Raw genomic sequence first — 20,910 nt, forward strand, 5'->3', positions numbered from 1 at the left:
CATAGAGGCTAGACCGGTGCTCACTGCGCACAAGGAGCCCCCCTCACTTTGAGAGGTTGCTCCCACACCACCGCTGGTGAGACTTGATCCCTGGTCATTCTTTCAAAGTTTCACCTCTATGACCAGTTGAGCTACCCATGCGGGTTTCCCTTTTTAATTTTTATTTAGCCAAAAGGATAACCACTGGGCGAGTGAGTGAAGTATGATTCTCGCGCGTATTAAAAGATCACGAGTTTAATTGTTGCTAATATTCTCACAGTTGATGAGCTCGTCGCATAGAGTCTTTGTACTGTGATTTAGCTCTCTTGTATAGTTTGTGAGCTATTACATAAGAGCAGAATTTACTCCTTACATATATATCATCGAATAGTAATTGCGAGTTTTCGTAGTCATATAATAAAACGAAATAAAATAATAACGTCACAATTATTCGGATATTACTAACTTTGCACATAACATTGCATACTATGCCACTGAATTTATGTTATAATCCTAAACTATTATGTCTATACTTATTGTTGAAAAATTAGCATGAAAAGTGACATGCACGTAGTCATTTTAAGACATTGTTTTGAGTGAGGTTTATTATTGATTTAAGTAAAGTCAAGGTAAATTTGGATTCTTGTATTTGAGTGGATGGATTGCATATTTTTATACACTTAAAATGGATGATGTTTGAATGATGAATTAATCGATTCTCAAAATATACAATTGGGAAATTGGGGTTGGGGAGGCTTTAAAAAATCTTTGTTCTATATTGAAAATAAATATAGATTTAAACTAATATAAATATATTTTCATATTTTAAAAGTTGTGAAATATGTTGTTAGAAGTGAACGTGAGGAGGGAGAATGTCTAGAAAATACAAAGAAACGCCAATTTTTATAGTGTGGGATTAAAAATAACAAAACCACCTGAAATTAACCTTTTTGAAAGTCAACGTGGCGGTTGTATTTATAGAAGAGTTAAAATAGAGTCTGGTGGGACATTGTCCCAGTACATAGCAGTAGCGAAATTAAATGCTGTAGTAGCTAAAGTATGAGCTAATAAATTTTGTAATCTAAGAATGTAAATAACTGAGCAGTAAGAAAAAGTAGAAATATAGGTTCTGCAACTATCGATAGCATAACCTAGATATGAACGTGATGTGGTTGGTGATCCAGATAAATAGCACTGTAGTAGTTGACAATTCGTATGAATTTGTATAGATAGCTCATTCCTCCTTTTAAGCCATGATAATACTTCCTTGCAAGCAAAAGCCTCGGCCATGAGCGGGGAGTGGCAACCTACTAATGGGGCGCTGAAAGCATATATATAGCGGCCATTGGCGTCGAGGAGTACCGCACCAACAGCTGCTGCTGAAATTAACCTAAATTACTACTATATGATTAAATATTTTGTCACCTAAATAGTATACCTTCAATTCAATTAAAGGGCATTTCATTAATCATCTTGGTTGGTGTGAGTGGTATGGTTGTGCACTTTCATCTTTTAAGAGATGGAAATTCGAACTCCCTGTTGTATAGAAAAATTAATCTGATCAGTACTTTGCTCTTTAATTAAACTGGCCCGACAACCAAAAAGGGCATTTGATTCAAACATAAGAATCAAATTAAAATAAATTATAATAAAACTAATTTTGTCAAAACAGTCAAAGACTTTGGGGTCAAGTTCAAACATAAGAATCAAAATAAATTATAATAAAACTAATCTTGTCAAAACGGTCAAAGACTTTGGTCCTGTTCGGTAAATAGCTAATTGGGTTAATTAGATGGTATAACTAATTGATAACATTAGCTGATTGTAGAAAAGTGTTTGGTAAATTAACTGATCGATGTTTGGTATAATTTATTTGCTCAGAAAGTTAATTGAAAAAGTTGCTTAAAATTGTGTTAAAATTACAAAGTTAAGGACTTAATTGGTTGAAATTGAAAATCGGGAACCAATTTGTAAATTTAACTATAGTCAAGGAACTATTTTGGGTATTTACTCAAAAATTAATTACTTAATTCCAATTTCAAGATATTAGAAAGTGAATATATAAACAAATGTTTTAATCACTTTTTACTTTGCTTTCCTCCTAAAAAGTGGTGTAACCAGGTGCCCCCTCAAAACTCAAACAGTCAATCAAATGACAATTTGCCTTTTATTTATATCCCAAATATAGGCAAAAATACACTACTAGTAAAATAATAACACAAATAAAGTAACCACGTACTTGAGAATTGAGGTTCTGATTTATACAATCCATTCTCTATCCCATGCTAATAAAGGAAAAGAAGAAGAAAAAAACAATGATTACACAAAGAAGACAGACAGGGATTGGGTTTCATCATATCAAGCTTAATGTAATCCATCAGAAAGTGATGTTTCCAGTAGCGGACGAGTAACGCGTAAGAACCTACCTTTGGGTTCCACTCTGATCTTTTTCTTTTATTATTGGACTGAGAACTGGTATAAGAGACAAGAATAGATGTGGCCACGAAAGCTAAGGCCGGAGAAAAGAGATTGGGATGAATTGAAGACAAACAAAAATACTAAGAAAATATAAAATATAATTGAATGCATCTCTAATATAGTGTTTGAAATGGGAGCACTGCACGTACGTACTACTTCCATTTGCTTCGCTTTAGCAATGGCCACCACAATGCCGGCAAAGAATCCCACCAAAGATCATTCAGTCCCCACCACCACCATCACCGCGTTCCCGCTCACTTTCAAATCTAAACCCTTAACCTGCTATTTTTACCATTCTTCACTTTTGGTTTTTACCCTTTTCTTTTCTAGCTCCCATCAGCTTCACTCATTTTTCACCTTCTTCACCTGGCCTGCACCCACAATTTTTTAAAGTTACAAACCATTAGCTTTGCAAGTTGTTGATTTATGGTGGGGGAAGGTTTGCTGTTGCTTGCAGGTGGTAAGTGCATGCATAACAACTGCTGAGTAATTTTATGTTTTTTTTTTTTCAATATCAGAGAATATTGAGGTAGGTAACACGTGCAGATATTTAGATGATAGTCTAATATTATACACAAGAACTTTTTAAGGGTGAATGTTTTCGCATTTCAGAAACATTTCCCAAGAAGAAACTTATGAATATTGTATAAAATATTTCAAAACCACTTCCCTAATTTAGAAAAAAAAATCAAAAAATACATTTTTTAAAAAGAAAACAGTAAACAATTAGTATTTATGCATAAAATATAGGCCTGTTTGGTAACATAGTTAACCTATTAGTTAATTTTGATTTGTTTGACCACTATTAGCTGTTTGACTTAGTTAAATAGCGAATATGAGTGTTTGATTAATTAGCTTTTTTGTAATAATTTATTATTTCAAAATGCTAAAATTTTAAAAAGTTGTTCAAAACAGCTTTTTTGATTAGCTTTTTGAAAAAATCATTTTGCATGTAATAAGCTATCAGCTAACCACTAATCTAACAAATATCTTTCTACAATCAGCTAATGATATCAGCTAGTCAAACCAAATAACTCAATCAGCTAACACCTCATAATTTGATGAAGTGAGGAAAATTTGAGTTATCAAAAAAATTTGAGAGCAACTAAATCACAAGATGGCAGATGCAGGACAAGCTTATTCAGAAGACAACGTGGGTGTGCTTTTTAATCAATTAGGCTTTTCAGTCACTCTCCAAATTATTACTTGTTTGTACTGATAATACCAAAACACCTGTGGCCCATTAATCCCACCACTTTTCACATAAAGTAGCTCCATTATACAGTACAACCACCCTTCCTTTTTAACCATTCTTTCCCCTTTCAACTTTAATACCATCTTGGTCTATCCACTACAAAGTACAACCCTAGTAATTTACTAATTTTCACATCATGAATATATCACGGACTCGTCACCTTTCAAGTATAAGAATCATGTTTCACCCACTCGGTCAATTTTTTTATACACCTGGTGGAACTAAGACTGCAGACCTAATAGGTTTAGGTGGCTAGCTAGATGACAGGGTTTTGGCCATGTAGAAAATACTACTCCGTATAAGATAAGCAAATAAAAATAGCCACAAAAAGAACCTACAACTTGAGACCTTGATCTACAAACAACTGTTGATGGACACAACCTAATGGAAAAAGGAACTCTGCCTAACAGTCAACAACAACATGATGCATCACCAAATACAAAAAGGAGCCTTCTTTTCTCTACAGATTATCCCAGAATAAGCATATACTCCATCTCAATTAAAAGCCTAAACTGATAGTTGGATTGCACATTTATGTTTATATATTATACTCAACAACCTTTTCTGTTCTAACAAAGTTATTTCCGACAATTACTTTCCCGCTAATTTAATTGGTAGGAAAGCAAACAGGTTGCTATGATCCTGCAAGGATTCAATAGTTCAACCTTGGATTCCAGAACAGTAGACAATAATATTTAGACCTCAGATCTTAAACCAGTTGTCATGAACCCACGGGCATAAAATATTCCAATCCCTGGCCCTGACTCACAAATTACCAGAAGGTCCCCTACAATTATATGATGAAATGACGAAAACGCCCTTCATTTGACCAAACCAAAGACATAATTGTCGGTAGAAGATTATGGCATTACCTGTTTGGACTGAGTTTAATACTGCACTGTTGCAACCACCATGGGCATTAGGTGTTTGGGGACAAAGAAAATGACAAGAAAGAACCCATGGTGCACAGGAACAAACAGGCATGAAAAGTCTTACCATAATTTTGCAAATGACCTAACAGCATATTACAAAGGGAATATGTTTGGATGTATATCATTATGCTCTGATCATTAGCGTGGTGAGTACCCAGCTGATATTGACATTATCAAACCAGACAAGAGAAGAACGAAAAAAAAAAAAAAAAAAAAAAAAGATAATCAGAGAGAAACAAAGCTTACCGTATATATTTTTTTTCTTCTTTTCTTGTTATTCTGAACACTATTTGGGAGTTGTTGGTGTAGCCTGCTTGAATGCAACGGTGGGGGCGATTCTGCAACTCCTCCTCTGATGTTCTTGCACCAGTTCTCCAGCAAACCACTCCAGTTTCTCGAAATTGCTCTGCTCGCCAATCCTCTTGCCACCGAAGAGCACAGACTCCACGTTTTTCTGCTTCAGCATTTCATCCGCTATCCCAACGAGCCTTTCCACATTGTTGGGACTCGGGTCGGTGTCTAGGCTCACTCCGCAACTACTAGAGTTAAATCCATTGGCCTGTCATTAGCAGATTTTTGTAGGAAATTGTGGGTTAGAGCATGCATTGATCACTCAAGTGTCAAAAATGGAAATAAAGTTGACTATCTGCTCTGAAACCCAGTTTTCATCATTCACCTATCTACCAGAAATAGCAAATGGAAAAACAGAACAAACATGTAGGAACCATGTCAACAACTTTCAGCATCAATGCATCATAATACCAACTGGGATTTACCCCTTCAATCTTCTTTGCAACCAAACACTTTTCTTCTCACTAAAGATCCATTATTCAAACTAGTTTATCGCCATCAACATTCTGTATCAGACACAATAAACAGCCTCAAATAGCTCATTTCCCTTATCTCCTTAAAATTCTCCGTGTTTCTTTGAATACAAGGGCGTAGATATATAGTAGATTAGTAGCGCAAGTAGCCAAGTACATCTTTCCAATCAAAGAAAAAACTGCAACCATATACGGGAATAAGCAACAGAGTCTTTTGTAGGGAATATCGGTTTAGGTTAAATGCCAAACCAAAATAGTAAAACAGCATGCATATGGTTCATTCAATTCCAGCTCATTATAGAAAACCACAGCCCGTTCAGATATTCTCTAGGCATTAACATAATTATGCTCGGTGTGTATTAGATAAAAACCGTGTTGTTCAATGCTATTGAGACGTCACAAAAACAAGAAAGCCCTTTCATTCCCAACTTGGAAATGTCAGAACTCATACAATTGACAACAGAAAACAGGATGGATTCAATTCAACTCCAACTCGGTCCAATCTTAGATTCTATCAAAACTTTAAACAAATTAATACCAATTCAACTCTTCTCAAAGAAATTTTTGGCTATTCCAATAGACTATCGTTATTGAATGATGTGTTCTGTCTTAATTAAAAGTTAGTTCTGATATGAAATTGAAAAATATGATTTAATGAAAAATCAAAGGTGAGAATCGGGGCGGCGTGAATACCTGAACTCGGACGTAATTGGTGGTCCGAGAGTGGCCGAAAGCCATGGCGACGACGTGGTCGACTAAGTCGGCGGAGCCGTCGCCGGAGATGCGAGCCATAGGTATAGCCCATTGCTTGGCCTTCCAGCCCTTGACTTGTTCATATTCAAAGCTGCCTTCTAAAAGCTGGGCCGTGCCGAGGGAAAGTACCAAAATGTCCTCGACGCCTCTCACGAAAGGGAACTCCTGCTTGTTGTGGAGCACGTGCGTGATCGCCGCCGCCGTCGGGTTGCTCATGGCTAATCCTCCGTCCACCGCCACGCACCGGGTCGACCCGTCCACTGACGTCATGCAAACCGGCTCGAACACTCCCGGCTCCGCTGACGTGGCTCGGCACACCTCCCAGAGCCGGAAGTCGTAGCTCTCCGTCTCCAGCGCGTCGGCTCGGGAGAACAGAAACGGCGCCGTACTGGAGAGGTCGTAGCAGGGGATCAAAACCGGCTTCAACGTGTCCTTCAATGTCAAGCTCCGGCCGGTCTTCTCGTCCGTAAACGCCTCTTTCATCGCCTTCTCCAACCGCGCGGCGGCGGAAACGGTTCCGTCGCTACCGCGGAAAACTCGCCTGAAAAAACCGCCGCTTCCGGAACCTTTCGGAGAAGTAGAATACAGCTTCTTCCCATTCTCAGCCAAAAACCTCCACGTGTCGTCGGCATTGAAAATAGGACGGCTCCTATCCTTCGTCCCAAACAACATCGCCGTGAAAATCCCTCCGACGCCGGAGCCGGCAGCCACGTCAAAATAATCCGCGATTCGAGCCTCCGGATTCCCCGATTTCACCTTCAACGCCTGTTCCAAATACGCCAGCGCTTTCCCCGACAGAATCCCCCGCATTCCGCCGCCGTCAATCGTCAATATACAAATCTTCCCTCTCTGGCTTTTGATTGCTTGCACGTCATCGTTCCCGTCAACCTCCGGCAGCCCCGAAGCAACCTCGTTTTCGTCTCCCTCCACCGCCGGCGCGATGGTTTTCGGAATCCAAAGCTTCTGATCATCGTAACCGAACAAAAACTTACTCTCCAGTATAGAAAAGATCTCGTAACTCAGCTTATCCGTATCTATACTAGGCTCCTCCTCCGTAATCAAACCTTGAACAACATTCCGATGAGTCCCCGCCATTTTATCGCCAGAATTCAAAAAACTTCTAACAAACCTCACCTCACCTCATAAACTCAAACAGTCTACAGTAGTGTTTTTAGAGATAGAAATCAAACAAACACCCATTTCTCCATGTCCACAGTGCACACAAGATGTTCGGTATATATACAGAGAGTAGAGAGAGAAAAAGAAATAGAAGACGTCAAGGGAGGGAGGAAGGAAGGATAATAAGCGATGGAAGCAAGAAAGGAAGAAGAAGAAAATGACAAAGGGTGGTAACAGCAAATGGCAGAGCAGTTGCAGAGCATGTCTGTTATGAAGACGCCATTTCTATTAATTATGCATGTAATTTCTCCTAATATATATATATATATATATATATATATATATATATATATATATATATATATATAGGGAAGCGAAAGGTGAGGATGTGTAGGTGGACTCACATTAAATATTACAGCCCATTTTAAGTACACAACACACGCACATTAAACACATAAACAAAATACATTCGGAACCCAAACTCACGTACCTAAGAACAAAAGTCACGCATCGACAACCCTCACGCACCTTAACCACAAAATTCACGGACTTTAAACACAAAAACACACCTACCGTTTTAATAACAACTCACGCACATTAAGTACAAAATTCACGCAAGCACAAAACTCACCCACATTAAGCACAAAACTCACGCACCGTAAGTACAAAACTCACGCACATTAAATACAAAATTTGCGCACATTAATCAACCGCATAACCGCACGAAAGACACTTACCCGCACTGGAACTTAATTATATATATATATATATATATATATATATATATATATATATATATATATATATATAAAACCCGTAAATTGAAAACTTGTGAAGAATTGCACAGCAACTATTATCTGCGGTATAATCATTTACAAGTTCGTAATTTGCAATTTAAGACTGTTTTCACCTAATTATGGACTGCAACTACTAATCGTATCCTGGTGCAATTATTTACAAGTATACAATTCACAGTTTAAAAATTCTTTACAAATTTGTAATTTGGAGATTAAAATTTATTCTCACCGGATTATGGACCTATATATAGGTAAGCTTTCATGTGCCTCTCTCTTTCGCTTCTCTTATTCTATCGCCATCTGCAGATGTCTGCGTAGGACACCCAGCCCCACAGGATTAGGGAACTGGAAATTTTCAAGATTTTTTATTTTTACTTCATAAAATTTTTAGTTCAGAAACACATTATTTGATCCCATAAACACTAGTTAATGTTTTTGGTATTTGATAAACAGGGAATAATATTCTGCAGATTCATACTGTTAGTTCCCCAGGTTTTGGGTGTATGATTAGGTGGATTTCTTGTTGTTTTACTTCACACAAACAGGGCCATAAATGCTTTTCCCTTTTAAGAAAAGCAAAAAAGATATTCTTTTGGGAGTTATTTTGTTTTTTACTTTTTTTCCAAGTATCATTTGGGAAAAGAAGAGGCAGATTGTTCAAGTCATCAACTTCTTGCCAATTCAAAGTAAGTACCCTATATATGTCTATCTAATTTTAATCATCTAACAAGCATTCGTTCTATGTCTATTCACCACATAAAAGGTATCGAAATGGAGATATGAATTGAATTTGGCCAATGGCCGCCTTACTTGTTATAGGCATTGGGCAAGAACGGTGTTAAGTAACCTAAAATATATCCATAACGTTTGGAGTGTTGGTAAAAGGCTGATAGCTGATAGCTGATTGGTTTATCTAGTAGTTGATGGCTGATTGCGTTAGCTAGTTTGACCAGTTGGTTGTATTAGCTCGTTATAAAAAACTGTTTGATAAATTAGCTATTTACTAATAGCTGATTGAATGTAAAATGACATTTAATGGTATGAGTATATTGTATTATTTTAACTTTTAATAATAACAAGATGATAAACTCTTATTAATAAATAATTATAAAATTTGGGTATCATATATACTTTTTAAAAAAATAAGTTAATTATTTTTGTTTATTTAAAACTCTTATTAAATTATATTCTAAAACAATTTTTATTAATTATTTTCAATTTTAATACTTTAAAATGATTTACTATAATAATAAAATATAATAATAATAATAATAATAATAATAATAATAATAATAATAATAATAATAATTATTATTATTATTATTATTATTATGACAAATTCACCACCCATTTAAAAGCATATCCCTATTAATTCCAAAGGATAAAATAGTTAATATACCATTAATTTCAGATCAGTTGATCAAAAACGCTACCTCCATTAGCTTTTTCATTTTTAGCTTATTGGCCCAATCAGCCAAGACTAATAGACTATTTACCAAACACTTCAAAACAGCTTATTGATAAGTCAAACAGATAAATTTAGTCAAATCAACTAAAATTTAACTTATCAGCCAATAACCAAACACCCCTGTTTGGTTAGCAGCTACATGATAAAGAGACTAAAATGGAAGTATGAATCGGGTCGTCGTGTTATAGGTACTGTGTCAAAATAGTGTTATTTAACTCAAAATAAATCTATAAACTTGCTTTACTAATAGCTACAAAATGCGAAACTCAAAATTAAGGTATGAATTTTGCTGTCTTATTTTATGCACTAGGTAAGACTTAAGAGGGGTGAGGGCCCTTAAATTTGGAAGTTAAACTTACAAAATGTATTGAAAATTATCTTAGCTAATAGTAAATTCACACATCATCATTAAATTTATTGCTACAAATTAATTAATAAGTAGCAAGAAATCACGTTGGCTTTAGTAATTTATCATCTCGTATGCTAACTATTATATATATATATATATATATATATATATATATATATATATATATATAGTGAAAGGTTCCAGTGCGGTTGGGTGCTTCCCGTGCAGTTATGCGGTTGATTAATGTGTCTGAGCTTTGTACTTAATGTGCGTGAGTGTGTAATGTTAATGTGCGCGAGTTTTGTATTTAATGTGCTTGAGTCTTGTGTTTAATGTGCTTGAGATTTGTACTTAATGTGCGTGAGTGTGTAATGTTAATGTGCTTCTGTTGCTCCAGTACATATACGTCTTCGTCTTCTCTTCCTCTCTTTTCCCTTAATCTTCTCTTCCTCTCTATCTGTTCTTCTTCATATACGTCTTCGCCTTATCTTCCTATTCCCTTAATCCTCTCTTCCCCTCTCTCTGTTCTTCATCATATATGTCTTCGTCTTCGTATGACTTTTGTGTTTAATGTGTGTGAGGTTGTGGTCTGAATGTATTTTGTTTATAGCTTCCTATGCGATTGTGTTAAAAGTCACGCACATTAAGCACAAACTTATCGCATATTAAACACAATACTCATGCACATTAAGTACAAAACTCACGCACATTAACATTACACACTCACGCACATTAAGTACAAATCACAGGCACATTAAGCACCAGACTCACGTACATTAAGTATAAAACACACACATTAATCAACTGCACAACCGCATGGAAAGCCACACCTGATCCCTTCCTTATTTATATATATATATATATATATATATATATATATATATATATATATATATATATATATATATATATATATATATATATATATATATATATATATGTACACGTAGCGGAAAAAACATGAAATTATTTGGAAGGGATATGTTCTGGCGAAATTAAGAAACATGTCTTATCAAACAAACTAAAAAAAAAAAAAAAAAAAAAAAAAAAAAAAAAAAAAAAAAACACTTGTAGGGTTGAAACGGCCGGGACGCAATCGTCGGCGAGGGAAAGACACAAATAATTGTGGGAGAAGTGGGACCCACAACACAGCTTCCTACGGTGGACTCTGTTCAACTGTTGATGATGTGGCTTCGGCGGGTCCCGCGTGGCTAAAAAATTGTTAAAAAGGATTTTTTTTTTTTTTTTTTTTTTGTCTGTTTCTTTCATTTTAGATTGTGATTCGATCTAAACTAAACTATTACCATGTGAATCGGAATCCAATAACAAATCAATCTTAACCATTAGGCATTAGATTAATATATGTTCATTCCACTTTGACAAATAGCCGCATAAATATAATCTATACTACATTGTAATAAAGTTGATAGTATTTAAAAATAATATATTAAAAAATTTAATAGATTTGATATGATGATACCAAAAAATTTCTCATATATAATTTAATAGATTTGATATGTAACCAAATATATTTCCCACGACAGATATGTGCACTTAATATTGTTATTCGGTGTATATTATATTATTGTACTTTTAATACATTTTATTTACACTTTGGTGTATTTTATGAAATTGTTACTTGCACTTTTAACACAATTTACTTACATTTCAAAGTTTAAATTATTTACAAAAATACTACCATGCATATTTAAAAAAAAAATATGTTTATGATCCATTATATATATATATATATATATATATATATATATATATGAGCATGCTCTCATGTAAAAAGTAATGGTTGATCAATTAATCTTTATGAATAGATCAATTGTTGAAGGTTGCTAGATAACAATAGAAAAAGGTGGGTTCTTTTTTATAAATATTGTAAACTTGAATGTTTGTAATGATTATAAAATTGACCACATTTTATTTTTACTAAAATTCTCAATCATTGATGAACCCTGATGAACTGCTAAAATCACTATAAATGTTTTCAAATGCACTGTAATAATTATGAAAATACCATTGTTTTATCTCTTTTTTTTTTTCCATTGTGTTTTCTCATTTTTTTTCCTTGTTTTTAATTTTTGATCATTTTAAATGTACTGATGAGATTAGTTCAAAAGTTCTTGAGGAAAAGTTAATTCTGAAGGGAGCCGAATTATATTATATTATATATATATATATATATATATATATATATATATATATATATATATATATATATATATATATATAAAAGTTTGAGGAGAATTATTGGTTTATTGTCAATATATGATGTTTAGTCAAGTAATATAATGATGATAGCCTTGAGTTGTCACTTGTAATTGTCAATACACTGAATTCATAATTTAATTAGGTGATAGGATTGCTAACTTGCTATCTTAAATATTATTTTCCTCTTTTTATGCAAACATGTTGGAGAGCTTCAACAAGAATAAGCAATATATAACAATAATATATTAAAATATTCATTTAAAACAAACATTTCTGTTGTATACATATTTTAAATCGTACCTACCTATCAATTCAATAACTTCATAATTAGAACTGACAATTATGGACACGACACGAAATCAAACACATAAATAACGTGTTAGTGTTTAGTTTTAATATGTCCCGGGTCATTAACGGATCTCGTCAAGAACTCGTTATGTTTCGTGTCTTAACGAGTCAACCCGTTAAACCTATTAAGAACACGTTTAACCTGTTAATATTATCGTGTTAACTCGTTTACACGAACCTGTTTATAATCCGGTAAGAACCATTGTCATGAATGAGATTATAAAAGATATCATGAACATGACTATGGATGAATTTACTATATTAGTCCAAGATCCAATACCAATTATTGATGTTCAACAATCTGAAATTTGAATTTTTATTGTACTCAATTTTATTCTAAAAAGTAGTATTGACTTCTTTAATTCTATTTTTTGAATGTTATTTTATCACTTTATGAATGTTATAAATTGAATATTTTTTTTAGTTTGTTTGATAGTTTGAATTGTGATTTTATTTCTTTTTTATATAACTTAACTTTAAATTTTAATTATTTTTTTTAAATATTAACAGGTTTAAATGGGTTTCGTGTCAACATGGACCGAAACCTGTTAACAAAACGTGTCTAGTCAACCCGTTTAACCCGTTAACAAATTGTGTTCGTGTTAAAAATTTGAACCTATTAATCTTAACGTGTCATGTCCGTGTTTAGTCTTATCGTGCTCGTGTCGACTCGTTAACGAAACCGTATACACAACGGAACCCGTATTAATTAACAATGCATCTACTAATGCCAATACAATTTCTATGTCTATTAGAACCTTACCATAATTTACTCATATATATATGTTTTTGACAAATTACAAAAATGAGTTCTTGGGATAGACTTGCTTGGTTGCTTATTCTTCAAAATGGGCAAAAATCCATTGCCTTCTTCACTGTCCTATTCACATTTCTAATTTCTGTAAGTAAAGCCCGTAGCAGAAAATGAGAGGGCAAAAACTGGTTAAACAAATTAAAAATTGAGAGATTTTTTATTCAATTAATCACAAGTTATACTCCATATTAGACCAGTAAAAAAGAAATAAAAGTAGTTCATGTTGAATATCAATAGTGGGAAAACATTTTCTTTTTGGTAACTAGAGAACTCTATAGTTACTATCCGAGTGTGCATTAGATAAACTCTACTCCTGCGTGATAGACCACAAACCAAATAGGAAAAAATAAAACATCACTAGGAAGATCCTATATAATGGGCTTAATCGAGAAAGTGTTGATAAGAATCAAACTTGTAACCTGGTATCACCCCTTTCTACTACCCACTGTACTACAACCCTTTTTTAAAAATAATAGTGGGAAGACATTTTTATTGCAGTGATACCATGAATTGAAGGACAATTAAAGGCTGCCACATAAACAAGAAGATTTGAATGCTACTTATTTTTGCAGATAATACAATCAACAAATAATAATAGTGTTGGTACTTCACCTAGAAGTGCAAGGATCTTGTACAAATAGTACACTGCCTTCATTCAAACAAGCCCACAGCAAACATCTGCAAGAGAATGCTTGGCTTGACCCATCACAGCTCACACATAAGAGATTTTAGTTCTTCACTGTGGTTGCATGCCTCAGCAGCATCTGGGCAACATCACGAGAGATTCTTTTAGTGTCTGCCTTTAGATGCTGGATCTTTGCCTCTGTTTCGTGCTCGAGACGCTTGACATTAGCGCCTGAGTCGCCAGTACTCTGGTCATCAACACACATTGACTGAGGTTAATTGCTGAAGAACATTGGCAGTGATTCATAAATGCATGCAATGGTTGGGATAAAGTTGAGAAAGAAGTAAGGCAAACATGTGTTGGTTGCTTGAGGGTAATAGGATTTACAGAATTTGGGCAGTTTCAAGGATGCCCAGAATTTAAGTTGTGAAGGCTTTTTGGTGTAAGAGATAAGTTTGACCAAGAAATGTAAATTTTTCATATTTGTCTTACAAATGGATTTTGAAAACCCTTTTTTGTTTTCTAGTTACCTTTGAGAGCTTTTTCTGAAATTCAGCTTCCAAGTGAGCGCGTAACACAGCTATCTCCTTCTCAGCTTCTTCCTTTGCTTGTTTCAACCTAGCCTGTTTAGCTGCAACCACCAAAACATTATCACGACGAAATGAAATAAATGAATAAAAAGAAAAAAAGAAAAGAGCGAGATTAGTCATTCCTTCCTAATCCTAATCTGCAGAATGTAGCATTGCAAAATGGAACGCAGAAACAAGCACACTGCAAGCACATGTTCAGAAAAAAAAAATTAATAATATATATATATATATATATATATATATATATATATATATATATATATATATATATATATGCATGCCATACTGTTTGGAATACTCATTCAGAAGAGATATACTCAACTCCATGACTTCCAAAACCAAGTAATTTAATCATAAAATAAAATATACCTTTCTTCTATATTTGTGATTTAGTTTAACTAGGAAAAGAGATAGAGAAAAGGTAGTCTCAAAATTATTACTATTTGACTTTGTCAAATAAAGATATATGAGAAGTAAACAGTATTGATTTAGGTTGATTTAAATTCTTGGCAATTCTAAACCATACAATTCATAGAAACGATCAATCCTTCGAGTCGGAATAGAAGTGAAACTGTATTCCGAATAAAATCCATAACAGAATTTAAGATCAAATAAAAGTTAGACCACTTACCACTCCTAGCTGCATTGACAACGTGCTGAGCTTCTTGCTCTGCAGATGAAAGAAGCTGAATTCCTCCACTCTGGCCTCTGTTAGATTCCATAGTCGTCCAGAAACACCTATGTGGCTGCAATGAAATTTGGGGCACAAGTATATGCTGAGAATCAAGAAAATGACTATATAATGATGATTAAGAATGCTGCACATCATACATTTACAGTAGGACTAGACAAAACTAGAAAGAACCCCATGAAATCATGTCGATTTTGTCATTGACCTTTTGACTGAATACTTCAAATTTAAGGAAAAATCTATTGCCTCGCATGGAAAGAGATAATCCATCAAATGCAAATGGTTGAGCCAACAATCAGTTGATTCAGTTCTATATAACTTGTAGTATCAAATGCCAAGATCCTATATATTTTCGACTTTTCCCAAACCAGGCAATGCCATAGATTTATATTTCAAAAACATACATAGAATTCACAGAAACACCAAAACTGAAAATTGCAAAACCAAATAAATTAATATTCAAATTTTGCAAGAACTTCATATGGTGTTTAGCATTCCAATATAGTACATTTTGCAACTGACAAAACTTTAACTCTCAACAGCCATTAATCATATTTAATCTCAAAACAATCCTCATTGCATATACCACTAATCTGAAGTCTGAACATCAACCCGGATCAGAATTATGCTAGCCATCAATATCATCCATTCACAATTAACACACAAAAAAATAAAAGAACATCATTATTATAGATTCAGTTCTGCAAAAAAACGAATAAATCAATACAATGCTGAACTTATGGCAAAGAATTTTCCAAAATGAGCGTATCATTATTGAAAGAAACTAGATACACAGCATAATCTGACGTATCGGCATAAGCATTTAAGAGGGAAAAAATTAGTTCATGTCCGACCACCATCCATCTCAGATCCTATGTATATAACTCCAAAAACGTACAGATTTTACGTGCACACACACAGGAGAGAGGAAAATGAGTTATACCTGCGGAATCGGAGTTTGGCCGGAAATCGAATCGGCGGCGAAGTCTGTCACTCTTAATCACTGATTGACTGTCAGTTCTATTTATTGTTTTATTTTTAATTTTTCTTCTTATTTCACTTTTGCTCTGTAGTCCCTACTCTGCACAGCCCTTTTACCCCTTTATACTATTACTCCCTGTAATTTTCGATTTTTTTTTTTTTTAAGAATGTAATTTTAGGAATTGTTTAGATTAACCCCTCTGATTTAGAAACATGAATATTTGCCCTTGTGAAAACAATCATTGGATTCAAAAATTGCCTATGTTTTTTTTTTTTTTTTTTTGAAGTGTAGTATTTGTTCATACATACTTTCTCAACCTACTAAATCACAAAGAGTCTATGGTCTTTGACTTGTCTATGTATTTTAGTTACTCGAGCATATTGCATAACTGCTAACGTCCTTGGGAGAACTTCTCAAACAGCTACAATTGCAACTCAACTGAATTAGTTTTACTATTCTTAGGAAAACTATACAAATAAGGTTGGACTAAAACTTGATTGAATTAGTCTCACTGCGCTGGATGTGGATACCACCGGTACACTATGAAAATTTGGAAAAACTACACAAATAATACCTGACCGAAACTCGACTAAATTAGTCTCACAGTCCTTAGGAGAACTGTCCAAATGGGGGCCAACTAAAACTTGATTGAATTAATCTCACCTCGCGGAGTGTGGATACCGGTGCAGTATGAATTATATCACTTATGACCAAAAGGAAACCAAAAATTTTGTCATGATGAATCTGTGCACATGCTACCTAGTAAATGATCTCATGTAATTATCCATACATTCAACAACAGAAAACTAAAATATCTGTAGAGCAAGTAATCACAGGATCTATGATGATTAAGAAGCAAAATGAAAAGGTTGTATCTGAAACACTGTCCAAACACAATCTGAAAAGGGAGACTACATATGAAAATTTTGAGTAAGTCTATGAATCTTTTGCAGCATAATGATTGGTCTGAAACTAGTTTCCATCTTTCTCTTCCAGTTCAAGTAACAAAATAAGTAAATACCTTCTCCTATGTTCATCTTTCTTGGTATTATTTCTCTTGACAAACCACATTGCGCTTCTCTCATGTTCTGACTTCTCTTGCCAGAATTGAGAAATTCCGCAATGTGCTTGTCTAGTGTATATACTATGTTCCTTGTTTCAAGGAATATATGACTTCCAAACCTATAAATTCTTTACAGTAGAACCCGCTAAATGGCTTAACATTCATCTATTTTTATCTGGGTGATTCTTTGGAGTTATCTTCTTCAAAGGGTGACTCTGATATCTTCTTGTTCTCAGTTTGCAGAATTGTAGGTACCTCGTTTTTGTAGAGTTGTTTCCCCATAGACGATAGAGCCATGCTATTATCCTCACCATTTGTTAACTTCTCATCCTCTGCGTCTGACTCTGCATTTTTCTTCACTCCTACTAAAGGCCCGAGCTTTGTATTATGATCCTTAATAGTAAATGTTAAAGATCTTGCATCCTTAGCAGCAGATAATCGTTGGGGTGACAATGCCTGTTTGGAAGAATAAAGAAGAAATCTTTAAATGTTAAAATGGCATGTGTTATTAAGATGGAACTTCCCATCAATAGGTTGAATCAAGAAGTTCAGAACCAAGCAAAAAGAAATCATCTCCAAATTGCAGATGACAGTTTAAAAGAGAACTTTCTGCTAAAGCTCTCACCTTTTCCAGTAGTTCTGCCCTTTCCTTCAAAGCTTCTAAAGATGCTTCCTTGTGGATAAGTTTCAAAACGGAGATCAAGTGCGACTGGAGATTCTCTGAGCGGTGTTGGCCTACTGTGCACTGTGGGATTGTACACAGACAACCAACTGGATAAAAGGGGCAGTTCACAAGCTTCATTGGACAAACAGTGATGCAATGCCTGTCCATATCGCGCCTCATTATGATATCTGCACATTTCTGCTCACACGGGAGTGTTTTGAAAGGACAGGTTGAGTCGTGCTCTTCTAAGTTACCTGCACTATATACAGCATCACAACCCTCATTCACACAGTTCACAGTCCTGAAATTGCACGAGGCAATGTGTTGTTCAAGCTCGTCTTCAGTCTTGAACTTCATATTGCAGTGATATGAGGTCTTGAAGTCGACGTTTCTAAGCAAAGTTTTAGCAACTTCCTCTCTCCGGCTTATCAGCCAAAACCCGTTTAATTCCAGTTCCTCTACAAAATCCTCTATCCTATCTTCCCTCCTATCACTCGAAAGCCACACCGAGACATGGCTAAAAAAATTTCTTTTTGAATGGGCAAAATCATCAATCAAATCAGAGATAATATCAAAAGGGTTAGCAGATACTCCAATATCTGGAGTACATTCTAGGACAATAGACTCAGCCACAAAAGTTTCACTTCTTCGGATAAGATACTCCACCATTTCTCGTCGAATATCAACAGCCACAGCGGCAGGGCTGCTCCACAGGCCACCCGCTGTGTTGTCAACACAGGCAGAGGCAAATCCCGTAAGGAATTCTTCCGCTATCTTGTAAACCATTTCTACATCAAAAAGGTTACAGTGCAACAGTAAACCTTCCTCTTTCACTTTTTCAAGTGTAGCTGGTTTCACTTCACCATCAATTGAAAAGGGCTTCATATTTGAAGATTCTTGCATCAAGTACACTGTACAAAGCCACAAAAATGCACAATCTGAAAACAAAACAGAGGTAACTACACCTATGAAATATAAATGAAAGAAAATGATTAAAATTTTTGTGCAGAAATTTCAAGAACATCACCATAATGACCTTCAAGGATTAAAGAGAACTGTAAGCATTAAAAGTAATAATTCCAGAAAACTTTGATTAGGTTAATTTCATTATGTGGTGCACATAACAATCTATTTGTTTGTCTAAAACCCCTATTATTGAGACATGTAAGATTTCCTCTGTACAAACATAGTAACACCAAACAGATTTGCCTGTGCGTAAACTTTTCTTTTTCACGTGACAATCTTTAAATGTTAAACGGTTGACACATGTCATTCATATGGACATACTGACATATGAGCTCGTTATGTTTTCCTCAAATCTTGAGCATTTGGGTGTCAAACCTTTAGTCTTTATCTAAAATAATATGATGAAAATAGGTTATGACCCTACTCCAAATATTTCTGCAGTGGTGTCATTTTGCAACTTTAATCATAACTACAGTCTACAAATACTCCATACTACATATGCATGGGAGATTTTATGAAGTTGGGCTGGGTAAAATGGTAAATTGACCCCACTCAACTACAAAGTAGAATAGGTGAATAGCCATCAACATATCACAACTCTGTATATTACTACATCTATGTATAAACATTACAGCAATAAGTGGAGTAGACTGTGACATTTAGCCACAATTTAGATGAAACTTCTTGTGTAACTTGGTCATGAGTTATGGCTGTTAGATGCTCAAGAAGCAAAATATGTAATAGAAATGAAACCCTAAGTAACATAACAAATTCAGATTAGATTGTGTGATAAAAGTGAAATCAACTAAGGTGAAGCACAGCAGCTATAGTCAGGGTAGGGATAGTCATTATTATCGAACCCGATGGGGAACCCAATTCCTTGCCCCAACAAGGATCGGGAAGTTGGAAACCGAGACAAATTAAAAAAATGGGGACAGGGTACACCCTCCCGCCTCCCCTACAAGGACTAAGAATGGAGACAAATTTGAGAAATGGGGACGGGTACACCCTCCCCCCCTCCCCGATAGGGCTGAGAATGGAGACAAATTTGGGAAATGGGGACGGGGTACACCCTCCCCGCCCCGATAAATTTAAATTATATATATATATATAGACACATGTGATCCTATTCTTTTAAATCTATTTACTTGGTTGTCATTAATAGCAAATTTGGCCACCATAGTTTGTTATTTCTAAATTAATTTGGTGTTGGTGATGACAGTAAAATAGGAAAGATGGACAAATGTTCTGAAAGAAAGATATGTTTTTTTGTTGTATAGTATTTAATTATTACTTTAATGTAACCAAGGATGGGTTCAAATCCATCCTGCGGACTCAAATTTTGATTCTTCGAATTACAAAACCAATAACTCGAATCATACTCATTCATAGATCAACAAAAATAAAAATAAAAAACTAAAATGCTTATTTTCGCTACAATTTCAAATTGCCATTGACTTCGCATAGACCACGGTACAGAGCAAAGAGAGAAAGGATCAAATTACCTCTACGTTTGTTCAGACGATGAGATCTTGCAAAAGGATATGCGTTTCTACTCAAATCAATTATGGACGCACGTCAAGAATCACGCACAATAATCGCACTGAACTTTGCTTGATGATCTTATACACGTATCTGCAGAAAGAAGTCAAGAGCTGAAAAAAAAATGCAGATAAAATGGCGGCGGTAATAACGAAGAGCAGAAAGCATAGACGCATTTACCTTTCGGATTCGGAAGTTGAAAATTTGTGTCCGCGATTCGAGCTATATATATATATATATATATATATATATATATATATATATATGCAGCGGGCCGGCGGGGAGTTAGTTTGAGCGTGTCGACAGCCTTAACGCCGTTTCCCCTTTTGGAAAATTTGGTAAGGGTAAATAAGTAAATTCCACTTTCCTCAGTAAAAATCTTATTCGTATTTCGTGGTAGACCTGTCAGTCTGTCAGGTTGTCTGTCACCTGTTTGACTCGGAATTGAAAA

At 34.8% G+C, this 20,910-nt stretch overlaps 3 protein-coding genes and 1 long non-coding RNA gene across 11 annotated transcripts; 1 reads left to right on the forward strand and 3 right to left on the reverse strand.

Moving 5' to 3' along the window:
* The first annotated feature begins 986 nt into the window (after window positions 1-986).
* LOC109190649 lies at window positions 987-20,188 on the forward strand. Its single transcript, XR_002055753.1, has 3 exons — window positions 987-996; window positions 9,549-9,727; window positions 20,177-20,188. It is a non-coding gene; the product is annotated as an uncharacterized LOC109190649 (long non-coding RNA).
* Window positions 2,194-7,660, reverse strand: LOC109190646 (patatin-like protein 7). Of its 3 annotated transcripts, none has more exons than XM_019341190.1 (3): window positions 6,162-7,660; window positions 4,891-5,203; window positions 2,194-2,823 (listed from the first exon to the last, which is right to left on the reverse strand). In XM_019341190.1, the coding sequence occupies exons 1-2, from the start codon at window positions 7,314-7,316 to the stop codon at window positions 4,931-4,933; spliced, it is 1,428 nt and encodes a 475-aa protein (XP_019196735.1). In that variant the 5' UTR covers window positions 7,317-7,660; the 3' UTR covers window positions 2,194-2,823; window positions 4,891-4,930. The 3 variants fall into 3 exon arrangements, with proteins under 3 accessions (XP_019196735.1, XP_019196736.1, XP_019196734.1); XM_019341191.1 differs by having other exon boundaries at window positions 2,194-2,828; XM_019341189.1 differs by having other exon boundaries at window positions 2,194-2,818; window positions 4,889-5,203.
* LOC109190648 (V-type proton ATPase subunit G 1-like) lies at window positions 13,804-16,303 on the reverse strand. Of its 3 annotated transcripts, XM_019341197.1 has the most exons (5): window positions 16,186-16,303; window positions 15,183-15,297; window positions 14,492-14,592; window positions 14,042-14,208; window positions 13,804-14,009 (listed from the first exon to the last, which is right to left on the reverse strand). In XM_019341197.1, exons 2-4 carry the CDS (start codon window positions 15,271-15,273, stop codon window positions 14,065-14,067), a joined length of 336 nt encoding a protein of 111 aa, XP_019196742.1. In that variant the 5' UTR covers window positions 15,274-15,297; window positions 16,186-16,303; the 3' UTR covers window positions 13,804-14,009; window positions 14,042-14,064. The 3 variants fall into 3 exon arrangements, with proteins under 3 accessions (XP_019196742.1, XP_019196741.1, XP_019196743.1); XM_019341196.1 differs by having other exon boundaries at window positions 13,804-14,208; XM_019341198.1 differs by having other exon boundaries at window positions 13,804-14,208; window positions 15,183-15,304; window positions 16,189-16,297.
* Window positions 16,985-20,717, reverse strand: LOC109190647. Of its 4 annotated transcripts, none has more exons than XM_019341195.1 (4): window positions 20,640-20,717; window positions 20,429-20,552; window positions 17,913-18,862; window positions 16,985-17,743 (listed from the first exon to the last, which is right to left on the reverse strand). In XM_019341195.1, exons 3-4 carry the CDS (start codon window positions 18,852-18,854, stop codon window positions 17,459-17,461), a joined length of 1,227 nt encoding a protein of 408 aa, XP_019196740.1. In that variant the 5' UTR covers window positions 18,855-18,862; window positions 20,429-20,552; window positions 20,640-20,717; the 3' UTR covers window positions 16,985-17,458. The 4 variants fall into 4 exon arrangements, with proteins under 4 accessions (XP_019196740.1, XP_019196737.1, XP_019196739.1 ...); XM_019341192.1 differs by having other exon boundaries at window positions 17,913-18,867; window positions 20,424-20,552; XM_019341194.1 differs by having other exon boundaries at window positions 17,913-18,894; window positions 20,424-20,552.
* Window positions 20,718-20,910: the final 193 nt, after the last annotated feature.

Source organism: Ipomoea nil, unplaced genomic scaffold, assembly GCF_001879475.1.
Source record: "Ipomoea nil cultivar Tokyo-kokei standard unplaced genomic scaffold, Asagao_1.1 scaffold1576, whole genome shotgun sequence".
In the NCBI taxonomy this organism is placed as follows: Eukaryota; Viridiplantae; Streptophyta; class Magnoliopsida; order Solanales; family Convolvulaceae; genus Ipomoea; species Ipomoea nil.